The 12,575-nt window shown below is 40.2% G+C and overlaps 1 protein-coding gene across 2 annotated transcripts in view; it reads left to right on the top strand.

Moving 5' to 3' along the window:
• Window positions 1–4,075: 4,075 nt before the first annotated feature.
• The window catches only part of dip2cb (DIP2 acetate--CoA ligase C (putative) b), a 33,107-nt gene continuing 24,607 nt past the window's right edge, over window positions 4,076–12,575 (top strand). For both annotated transcript variants that reach the window (XM_089007950.1, XM_089007949.1), the window contains exon 1: window positions 4,076–4,312. In XM_089007950.1, coding sequence (XP_088864076.1) covers window positions 4,231–4,312 — 82 coding nt within the window. In that variant the 5' untranslated portion in view covers window positions 4,076–4,230. The remainder of the gene's footprint in view (window positions 4,313–12,575) is intronic.

The raw sequence follows: 12,575 nt of genomic DNA, 5'->3' as shown, positions 1-12,575 counted from the left end.
CAAGTTTGCGAGTTTGAAACTTGGAAAATTTGTGACTATTAATCTCGCAAAATTGCCAGTTTGAATGTACCAAATTTGTGACTTTAAATCTAGCAATTTTGCGAGTTTGATTCTAGCAAATTTGTGACTTTAAATCGAGCAAATGAATGGCTTTAAATGTAGCAAATTTGCCAGTTTGACACTTTTTTTTTCCTCCACATAATACCTCATCTCTCCCCCAAAAAATTCAACCTGGCCGTAATGCTCTTCCGTAGAAACCGTCAACGGCAGCAGACGAGACGTTTATCTCCACTGAAAAGATTCTGCATTCGATCTTTGAGAAACTTGAATTTTATTTCAACTTGAAAAGTGACTTTGCCTTAACTTTTATACCAGACGATCAAACAGCGGAGTGTGTTCCCTCCTACCCTGCCCACCCGCCGCTACAAAAGAAAACGGAATATTTAGTGCAAAAAAATATCTATTAGCCTCTTTTGTTTCCCTTTGCTCCTATTGTACAAAACAAAATAGAAAATAGTTTGCATTCAGGTTGTTTTTGGCGGGCAAAAAAAAGTGGAAACGCTGTAAACGCAAAACAAGAGTTGAAACTGTATTAAATATGATGCACTTTGACGTGTGTGCTTTGCTTGTACACTTGTAAATATAAAGATTAAAAAATAAAATAGGAGGTACCTAAAAAAAATCTATTAATGTCGTTAACGAGCTGGATGTAGGATTTAAAAAGTAATTACTGTTGTTCTTTTCTGAACTTTTTTTCATTTGATTTATTTTCTGTGTGAACTTTGCCAAATTGTGTTTTTTTTTCTTCTTATTTTTGGTTTGGTTTCATTCCATTGACACTTTTTTCCTTCTCGTTTACATGCCGGTGATTCACCAACAACATAAAAAAGTAACAAAGAAAACACTCAATGCAAAAAAAAATACTACAAAGTTCCTCAAAATTTTTATTTTTGCTTTTGAGGAAACTTTCAAATGTGCATTGATCAAAACTAACATTTTTGGGGGGTTATTTTAACAAGCATTGTCTCAATTGTATCAATTCTGGTCTTGGAGCTAAGCTAACGACACATTAGCCACCATTTAAGGTTGTCAATCATCATCATCCTGTTGTTTATTTGTCATTTTTTTGGGAGATTTTTTTTTTGTGTGCGTGTGTACACTGCTGAAGTTGTGAGGCTTAAAAAAAACGCATTTAAAGCACAAGCTAACCGGTGCATACTTCTCGTTAGCCGCCCGCTAGTTAGCTTGCAGCTAGGTTTGGCTCTTGAAAGGTTGATCCTGACTCAACATCTGTAAGAACCCCCCACTCAAAAAACATGTGTGGTTTTAAAGTATGCAAATTTCTTTTAAAAAAATGCAAGACGGCGCCGGTCTAGCTAGCGTGTAGCTAGTGCGCAACTAAGTGTGTACATAACCTTCAGTTTGGGCGTTTTCCCCCATCGTCACTCACCTGATTTCGCCTTTTGGACTCTGAACTATGAACCCCACACGCGTGTGTGCAAACAAATAACAACAACAAAAAAACACACAAAGCAAAAGACATTCAAGGTTGTCCATCATCATCCTGTTGTTTATTTTTATTTTTTATTTTTTGTGTGTACACTGTTAAAGTTGTGCCGCTTTAAAAAAACGCATTTAAAGCACAAGCTAACTGGCGCATACTGCTTGTTAGCTTGCGGCTAGGTTTGGCTCTTGAAAGGTTGATCCTGACCCAACATCTGTAAGAACCCCCCACTCAAAAAACATGTGTGGTTTAAAGTATGCAAATGTCTTTAAAAAAAAGACTGCAAGAGGGTGCCGGTCTGTGGCTAGCATGTAGCTTGTGCGCTACTAGTGTGTACATAGCCTTCAGTTTGGGCGTTTCCCAAACAACAACAAAAACAGCAACAACACACAAACAAACAACTAAAACCATTTAAGGTTGTCAATCATCATCATCCTGCCTACTGTAATTATCATCCTGTTTATTTTTCTTTTTTTTTTTCTTTTTGTGTACACTGCTAAAGTTGTGACGCTTTAAAAAAACGCATTTAAAGCACAGGCTAACTGGTGCATACTTCTCGTTAGCCACCCGCTTGTTAGCTTGCGGCTAGGTTTGGCTCTTTTGACTCAACGTTTGTAAGAACCCCCCACTCAAAAAAACATGTGTGGTTTAAAGTATGCAAATTTCTTTAAAAAAAAAGCTGCAAGAAGGTGCCGGTTTGGCTAGCGTGTAGCTAGCGTATCGCTAGTGTGCAACTAGTGTGTACATAGCCTTCAGTTTGGGTGTTTTCCCCCCCCCCATTATCACTCACCTGATTTCCCTTTTGGACTCTGAACTGTGAACGCAAACAAACGGGAAAATGGTCGGCCTCGTTAGCAACGTTGCTCATCGGCTAGTTTCGAGCGTTGCTAATTGTGGGAAAAACATCAGAATGTATCTTTTTTGTTGTTGTAAAAGCTAACCAATGCAAACTATTCAAGTTCTATCTACTCACTGTGGTTTCACTTATTAGCGCTAACCTACTTGCTACGCTAACAGCTGTGGACAATCGTGGACTCTGCGTCAGGGTTTGCTGAAACAACACCTTTAACCATCATTTTTCTTTGTCTCTTCTTTTTTTTGAACCACTTGACTTTTTTTTTTGTGTTCTTGTGAGACTGGAATCAAGCGCGTGGTTAGCTTGGTGATAATTTATGTTACTCTTGTGACAGGATGTTCAACGTTTGGAGGAAAATAAATGTAGCTTACTGGAAAATAAACATTTAGGCACTGTTGAGGAAATGAGGGACTCTTGTCTTTTATTTTGTTTGACAAACTGTACAATTTGAATGAAAATGTTCCTACCAGACAGATTTACAGGCCTTGAGAGTTTTGAAAGGCGCTTAGAAATTAAATGTATTATTATTATCATTATTATTTTAGAATGATAGTGTTTGATGTTGAATGGGATTTTAATACATGCCGAAACATATCAGCTAAGTGGCTATCTATATATCTGTTGGCTATCTATTAGCTGGTTAGCTAGCTTTCTATCTATTTACTTCCGAGTACGCCGGCTCATTGTATTAGCTAACTAGCTAGCTGGCTATTAGCTATATAGATATCTAAGTGGCTAGCTATATAGCTATCTGTTGGCTAGCTATTAGCTGGCTAGCTAGCTTTCTATCTATTTACTTCCGGGTTGAGTGAACGCTGGCTCATTGTATTAGCTAACTCACTACCTGGCTAAGTCGACAATTGCTACGTGTGGCTAAGGGTGTTTCTGTGTTGTCTAAGCAACGGTCTCAGGCAATAGAAGAGGTTGAAAAACTTCTGTTGATTTGGATTAACGAAAAGCAGCGAGCAAGGCACCGTGTGAGTGAGGGTATTATCGCCCAGAAAGCACGGCAACTTCACTCGGATATCATCAAGAGGCCATCACGAAGGTCAATAAAACGACTTTATTATACGGTACAGTTTATTTCTTTCATTACAATACAATAGCACATTTATTATACATAAAATAAGGTATATTTTGTGTAGTTTTAAGGATTATTGAGTAGAGAATTATGTTTTATGGGGACCTGGGAACGGCCTGTACTAATTTTTAATGGTTTCTTATTGGAAGTAAATGTTCAGCAGACGTACTTTTCGACTTACACACACTTTCTGGGAACCAATTAAATTCGTAAACTGAGGTATCACTGTACGTCCTACAACTACGTCAACTGTGGCCAATACAGATACGGCATCGCCACCGCTTTTATTTCGCCACCCACGAGGGGGCGCCAGAGACCGAACAGGACGTTTTCAACATGTGCCTTCAACTTCCTGTCAAATGCAACCGCATACTTTAACACCAAAATTTTGTTTTATTTTTTGCTACTTCGCGAAGTATGTTTCCGCCATTTCTATTCTTATGTAACATCGAGTGGTAGCATAGCATAGCATAGTTTTGTAATTTCGAAAGTAGAAAAACAAATGAGATGAAAATACAGGAAATTTCCTACAAAATTAAACCACTTCTGGACTTCGGTAGTTGTTGCTATCGTTTCTATTATTTTGACAGACACGCCACCGGAAACAAATACCTTTTATGTCGGCAAACTTGACGCTTGGAGCAAATCCGCGCTGAGTGAAAGACGAAGCGGCTCCGATTCGTTTGTTTTTTTTCTGGATATTTTCAGCAGAATTTGACGAAAAGTGGAGAAGAAGACAAAAAAAGAAGAAGACTCGAGGAATAAAGGGAGGAGAGTGACGACGGCGGAATGGCGGACGGGGACCCGCTCGTGCCGATCCCCGTGGAGGTTCGGGCCAAACTGGCCGAGCTGGAGTTGGAGTTATCAGAAGGTAAGCGACACCGTTTGCTGGTTCTGTTCGGTCTTGCAACGCCATTATTTTCCATTTTGCCGTGTGATGTATTGACTCGAGGAAAAGTTGGCGTTGTTGTTATTTTTATAATTATTATTTTGCACTTTTTCTGCATCACAACAATTTTACTGTCAGCACCGGGTCCAAAACAACAGCAATAAGAATGTCCAGTCCAGTACTCGCCAAAGAAACTTTCTCATCTTCTCATCTTTCACTGTCACACTCTATTGCGGATTTTCAAACCAACAACACGTCTCCCCCGCCACATTTCACAACAGCAAAGTTATGAAAGGAAGAGGAAAGGAAACAAAGAAGTAGAAAAAGATGATAATAATAATAATACATTTCATTTCTAAGCGCCTTTCAAAACTCTCAAGGTCACTTTTCAATCACAGGATACGTTTTTCTGTAGGTGAGCAGCGGCAGCCACATGCGCCAGCGTTCACTCAACCCGGAAGTCATTCAAATAGATAGAAAGCTAGCTAATAGATAACTAATAGATAGACAGCTAGCTAGGTAGCCGCATAACTGATAGATAGCTAGATAGCTAGTGATCCAACCAGATAGCTAATAGATAGCAAATAGATAGCCAGCTAGGTAGCTAGCTAGATAGCTAATAGATAGACAGCTAGCTAGGTAGCCGCATAACTAATAGATAGCAAGCGAGGCAGCCAAATAGCTAATAGATAGCCTGCTAGCTAGATAGCAATAGATAGCTAATAGACAGCTAGCTAGGTAGCCACATAACTAATACATAGCTAGATAGCTAGCAAGCCAGCCAGATAGCAAATAGATAGCTAGCGAGATAGCCAATTGATAGCTAATAGATAGACAGCTAGCTAGGTAGCCACATAAATAATAGATAGCTAGATAGCTAGTGATCCAGTCAGATAGCAAATAGATAGCTCGCTAGATAGCCAATAGATAGCTAATAGATAGACAGCTAGCTAAGTAGCCACATAACTAATGGATAGCTAGATAGTTAGCGAGCCAGCCAAATAGCTAATAGATAGCAAATAGATAGCCAGCTAGGTAGCTGGCAAGATAGCCAGTACATCGCTAATAGCTACACAGCTAGCTAACTAGTCGCATAACTAATAAATAGCTAATCGATAGCAAATAGCTAGCCAGCTCGGTAGCTGGCAAGATAGCCAGTAGATCGCTAATAGCTACACAGCTAGCTAACTAGTCGCATAACTAATAGATAGCTAATAGATAGCCACTAGATAGATACTACATAGACAGCTAGCCAGGTAGCTGCTAGATAGATAGCCAGCTAGATAGTCAGCCAGTTAGTAATCATAATAATCATAATAACCATCATAATAATAATCCTAATAACCCAAATATTAATCATCATAATAACGATAATAATACTTTTAACTTTATTCTCTTCTGCTATTCTCCTTTTTTGCCCCTTTCACCTTATTCTCTTCTTCTTCCTCAACCTCCACCAATTTCCTTTTCCCCAATTCTCTCTCCGCCCTCCCCTCACATTGTCCACGTCCGTCCGTATTCCCATGATGCTTTGTGTGACATCTGGCGTTTCTTTTTTTTTTTTTTTTTTTTTGTGTGTTGCTTAGTTGTGCTCGCAAACAAAACCAAAATATTTCATGCCCCGCCCCCCCCCCCCCCCGCACCCCCACCCTCTAGGAATCTATTCTGGCTTTAATAAATTGTCCCGCTAACCCCGTGCGTGCTAGCTCGTGCACGCATGCATGCACGAGAGATTCCCTAAAAGCAGCGCAGGGATTTTCCCGACACATGACTATCGTCATCATCATCATTATTAAAAAAAAAAAAAGCTAGCATGACGTGGATCACATTAAGACCGTTGTTATTAATTATGATTATTTATGAAATTAAATATGGGCTAAAGTCCTGTCAAATCTTGACGTTTTGGCACATGGCGCTCAAATGGCATGTCAGTCGTGCATTCTTTTATGCGCTCAAAAAAATACAAATATACAGCGATACCTCGGTTTTCGAACATAATTCGTTCCAGAAACCTGTTCGAAAACCGATTGGTTGAAAAACCGAAACACGACTTTCCATTATAATCAATGTAAAAAAAAATAATCCGTTCTAAGTCCGGACAACAACTGCTTTTTTTAATCTTTATTGAACAATACTAATCTGTCCGCTAACAATGGACGCCACAAGAGGAAGCGCCTCACCAAACACGACCGCTTTGTTGATCTTTATTCAACAACACTAAATCGTCTGCTCAGAACGGAATGCTACATGAGGCTAACCGTCTGATTTGCATGGATCTCAACCAGACGCGTCTGCGTTTTATGAATCGTGATTGAACAATATAAACAACGTTGACTCACAATGGAAAGCTACGCGAAAATAACGTCCGATTTGCGGAGATGTCAACCAAACACGTCTGCTTTTTCGTAAAAAAAAAAAAACTTTATTCAACCATACTAAAGTGCCGATTACAATGAGGAAGGTAGGACACGAGGACGTCAGGTATATGGCAGCGAGGGTAATCGAGTGGTGCATCGCGGTGCGCTCAGTTTGGTTGAGAACCGAATTTCGGTTGTAGACGGGGCATAAAAAAAAAAGGCAACATTTTTGGTTGAAAACTGAATTGGATGAGAACCGGGACGTTCGAAAACCGAGGTTTGGCTGTACACCGCGTCCATTAGCTAGCTAGCTGGCTGGCTATTAGCGGTATAGCTGGCTGGCTGTTGGCGATCTGGCTATCTATTAGCTATCTGTGTCATTAGTTAGCAATGTCGCTGACTATTTATTAGCTATATGGCTATCTAGCTAGTTAGCTAGCTGTCGAAATGGCGAGCTCACTTTGTCGGGATGAAACGCACGAGTTGTCGCATGTCGGATGTCGACGGCTGCTGGTCAAGACGGCCAGTTTGCTTTTCAACATCGACTCGTCGCAATTAGCGCTACGATTAGCATCATTCGAGATCCTTTGGCGCACGAGCGCCGACGGTCGTTGCCGCACGAGGCCGCGTGACTTTGCGCAATCAATGTGCTCTTTGTAGACAATTTGAGGCGCCTCGACTCGCCTCAACCTTTTTTTTTTCTTGCTGTCCTTTTTTTTCATTTCGTATTTGCTAGCAAAACATTTCCCGCATTTGATAAAAGACAAGAAGGAAAAAAAAGTCACGAGGTGCACGAGGGAAAATAGTCATAAACAAAGCTCGTCCAGTCTCGATGACTTTTGGAAGTCGTCACACTTTGAAATATATACCATCCATCTCTCAAGCTAGCTAGCTTGCTAGCTAGGTATTTGTCTCTCTCTTTCTTTCTCCATCTATCCGTCCATCCATCAATCTATCTTTCTTTCTAGTGAGCTAGCTAGCTAGATTTTGCTCTCTATTTCTCTATCTCTAGCTAGCTAGCTATTTCTCTCTCTCTTTCTCCATCTATCCATCCATCAATCTGTCTTTCTACTGCGCTAGCTAGCTAGCTTTTGCTCTCTTTTTCTATCTCTATATCAAGCTAGCTAGCTAGTTATCTATCTATTTCTTTCTCTCTCTTTCTCTCTCTAGCTTCACTAGCTAGATAGTTATCTATTTACTTTTCTCTCTCTCTCTAGCTAGCTAGCTACCTAGCTCTCTCTCATTCCGTCATCCATTAATTCACCCATCCATCCATTCATCCATCCATCCATCCATCAATCCATATTTCTAGTGGGCTAGCTAGCTAGCTAGCTTTTGCTCTCTTTTTCTCTGTCTATCTCTCGCTAGCTAGCTAGCTCTCGCACTCTCTTTCTCCCTACCTCTCTCTCTCCATCCATGAATCCATCCATTCATCTCTCTGTCTATCCATTTCTCAAACTAGCTAGCTAGCATGCTAGCTATTTCTCTCTCTCTTTCTCCATCCATGCATATATGCATCCATCCATCCATCTATCAATCTAGTGGGCTAGCTAGCTAGCGATCGCTCTCTTTTTCTCTCTCTCTATCTCTCTAGGTAGCTAGCTAGTTATCTATTTCTCTATTTCACTAGCTAGCTAGCGAGTTAGCTAGCCAGCTAACTCGCTCTCTCTCCATCCATCCATCCATCCATGTAAACACAAAGGGATGTATTTATTAAACCATGTTGCTATTTTGCCGTGGCTAATGTTCATAGTATTCCGTGCTAATACATTTTCATAACGTTCCGTTCGATACGTTTTGGAAATTCTGTCATTTCTTCCCTTGTTGCAACGACTTTTTATACTCAACATATTTCATCGTTGGTCACACTTCAACACGCGCTAATGCTACGGCCTTGTAAAAATTAGCCCGCGCACGCACGTCACATGCGGCTCATGTGCGAAAGCGCCAGTTGCTGTCGCTCCGTTCGCCGCCGCCGCCGCCGCCATGTGATTGGCGCTAGCGTGAAACATGTGTGTGTGTGTGTTTATGAAGGCGTGTGCTAAGGCATGATTTTGTATATTTTTGTACTCTAAGTGTGTGTGTTTGTCAAACAAGAATGTGCTCACTGACGACTAGCGACAGATGACTAGCTTCAGGCCTTGCTAACATCTGTGTGTGTGTGTGCATATTTGTGTGTGTGTGTTTGACAGGCTTGCATTGTGGGAATTTCCAAGGTGAAGAGGAAGTAAAAGTTATGAGTGTGTGTGTGTGTGTGTGTGTGTGTGTGTGTGTGTGTGTGTGTGTGTGTGTGTGTGTGTGTGTGTGTGTGTGTGTGTGCGCAGAAAATTGGGTCAGTGGTTGAGTGCCATCTGACACCAAGCACGCTTAAAATATCATGTGTGTGTGTGTGTGTGTGTGTGTTTGTGTGTGTCTCGCTATGTGAGCGATGATAGCTCACTTACTAATTTGATCGCGATCTAGCTTGATCTCTACCTAGCTAGCTAGCGAGCTCATTCGCTAAAGAGAGCTACCTAGATCGCTCGCTAGCTATTATCAATCTCTACTTAGCTTCCTCACTAGCTAGCTCAATCACTACCTTACTCGCTAGCTAGTAGCTCTATCGCTACCTTGCTTGATCGCTACCTAGCTTGATCTCTACCTAGCTCACTTACTAGTTTGATCACTACCTAGCTTGATCTCTACCTAGCTAGCTAGAGATCTCATTCGATAGCTAGCCAGCTCAATCCCTAGCTAGCGAGCTCAATAGATAAGCATAGAATTCACAAGTTTATTTGCTTTTGCGGATCGAATAAAAGGATGTGGCTGGCCAGATTTGGCCCCCGGGCCTTGACTTTGACCACTGTGATGTAAGGTATTAGCCACCTAGCTGAAAAAAATAGCTAGCTCGCTAGCTAGCTCAATCGCTGGTTAGCTAGCTCGATTGCTAGCTTGCTATCTCCCTAGCTCGATAGATGAGCATGGAATTTAACTCGCTATCTCATTAGCTAGCTCGATCGCTAGCAAGGTTGATCGCTACCTAGCTTGCTATCTAGCCTGATAGTGAGATAGCTAGTGAAATTCCATGCTCATCTATCGAGCTAGCTAGATAATGAGCTAGCAATCGAGCTAGCTCACCAGAGATCAAAGTTTGATTTGCTTTTGCGGGCCGAATAAAATGATGTGACGGGCCGCATTTGGCCCCCGGGCCTTGAATTTGATACCTGTCCCCAAAATTGTCCCCTGATGTGATTTTCAACGCAAACTATTGTTCGTGCATGCCCTGCGATTGGCTGGCGAGTCATATCGCAACCCCCGCCCCCAATAAAATAAAATTCGCCAGCAGCAACATTAGCATTCATCTACATTAGCATCACTGTAGCAAAAAAACAAACAAACACAAAGTTGGAAATTTTCATTTTAGTAGCGTCAATGTTTATTCAGGAAGTCAGTGACAAACTGGTTTTCCTTCTTCCTCCGCAGAGGGAAGAAAAAAAACAGCACGTTTCTTTGTTACCTTAGTGTGTGTGTGTGTGTGTGTGTGTGTGTGTGTGTGTGTGTGTGTGTGTGTGTGTGTGTGTGTGTGTGTGTGTGTGTGTATGACTCTTTCTGCATCCATTTCATTTTGATACGTTTGCATGTTTTTTGCATGGCTTTAACAGGCTGAGCCGAGCCTGGTGAGTGACGTGGGTGTCAGCAAATGGATTTACGGCTAATGGGTGTGTCCATTAGCAAGCTTGCCAATGAATTGATGAGTTTCTTCAAAGCGAGTCACTGCAACGTAGCGAAATTTAGCATGACTGCAATATGGAAAGAAAAATGCAGTATTTTCAGGAATATACGGCGCACCTTAAACGAATGACATATTTGAAAACCTTTTCCATACATCAGGTGCACCGCATTATAATGAATGACATATTTTCTTGCTTCAGTGCGATATTTTGTATGGAATGTACATTCAGGGTTTATATAAGTATGTTGAAGGCTTGTATAAGTAACCTGTATTGGGTTGTACAGACATTCCCCAACTTACAAACAAATTCACCTTACAAACTGTTGTTTGTAAGGTCAATTTGTTCGTAAGTTGCTTAAGACCTATATTTGATATGAAATAATAATAATAATACATTTCATTTAGCAGAGCCTTTCAAAACTCTCAAGGACACCTTAGTCACATGATATTTTTTTCTGCGGGTGAGCAGCGGCAGCCACACACGCCAGCGAATGTACATTTAAAGCTTATATAAGTATGTATAATGTTTATATAATAATAATAATAATAATAATAATTTATTAAGACTTAAACATACATTCCATACAAAATATAGCACTGAAGCAACTTATGAACAAATTCACCTTATGAATGACCGTTCGGAACGTATCTCGTTCGTAAATTGGGGAGCGTCTGTATTTATATAATAGGAATAATAATAATAATAATAATACATAAGCTTTAAGCATACGTGCCATACAAAATATAGCAGCTGAAGCAGTTTATGAACAAATTCACCTTATGAATAACCAATCTTGTTTGTAAGTTGGGGAGCGTCTGTACTTTTTTTGCAATGAGTATATTTGACGTTTTATCATCTCATAATTTCTTTTTTACATGTTTTACTTTTTTGTTTGTTTGTTTGTTTTTGAAAATGTGTGCTTTGCATCCTATGACAGACAGTCTTCCGTATTCGGCGTACAAACAAGAAGTTTGTCTGTTTCTCTTTCACCGTTCTTCATCCTCCTCTCTTTTTTCCTTTCTTTTTTCTTTTCCCTTCTCGTGACGCCTTCTTTCCTTCAGCATTTTCTTGCTGCTTTCCCTCCATCGCTTCTTCGGAGCAGCCTGGCTGACTCTATATGGTCATGCAGGCTTTGAGACGCACGCCAAGCACACAAAAAAAACCATTCAACGTTGCTCAAATGGCTCATGTGAAAAAGCCCCCAAAAACATCTAATGACGCCGCCCCCTTGTGGACACATCTGACACTGCGCAGGCCAGATTTCAATGACAAAGATACCCCAATTTACGAATTTCATTGGTTCCCAGAAAGTGTGTGGAAGGCCAAAAGTTAGTCTGCCAAACATTTATTTCCCATAAGAAACCATTAAACTGAGAATAATCCGTTCCCCGGTCCCCATAAAATATAATTTTCTACTTTCTAAGCCTAAAAATTACACAAAATAATCCTTTATTTCATGTATAATAAATGTGCTATTGTATTGTAATGAAAGAAATAAACTGCAGTGTATAATAAAGTGGTTTTATTTACCTTTATGATGGTGTCTGATTTAATAATAATTAATAATAATAATAATAATAATAATAGAAATAATAATATTAGTAATAATAATAATACATTTCATTTTAAGCGCCTTTCAAGGACACTTTACAGTCACAGACAAGCATAGATACTATAATAAATAAAATACAATTACAAATAGAATAAAATAAATAAAATACAATTATAAATAGAAATAAGAGATAGAGCTACACAGAAAATGCAATTTTAAATAGCTGCGTTTGTAGTTGCCTCTTGATAATATCCCAGTGAAGTTGCCGTGCTTTCTGGGCGATAATACCCTCACTCACACTGTCCCTTGCTAGCTGCTTTTCGTTAATCCAAATCAACAGACGTTTTTCAACCTATTCTATTGCCTGAGACCGTTGCTTAGACAACACAGCAACACACAACCTTAATAGCTTCCTTGTTCTTAAGGATGGTAGCAATGTTCGACTTAGCATACTGGCACTGGGACGCTAAGTCACTGAAACGCGCACCTCATTCATGTTTTTTGATGATCTCCATCTTCTGCTCGACCGTCATTTTCTTTTGTGTCTTCTTCGGCTTAACACGAGCCTGTGGTGGGGTCTTTTTCTGTCCTGTACTAGCAAAAGTACTCCACTCGATAACAAA

Source organism: Hippocampus bargibanti, linkage group LG11 (assembly GCF_051943395.1).
Source record: "Hippocampus bargibanti isolate YZ-2025 linkage group LG11, ASM5194339v1, whole genome shotgun sequence".
NCBI lineage: Eukaryota > Metazoa > Chordata > Actinopteri > Syngnathiformes > Syngnathidae > Hippocampus > Hippocampus bargibanti.
This window is presented reverse-complemented; position numbering and strand designations above follow the sequence as displayed.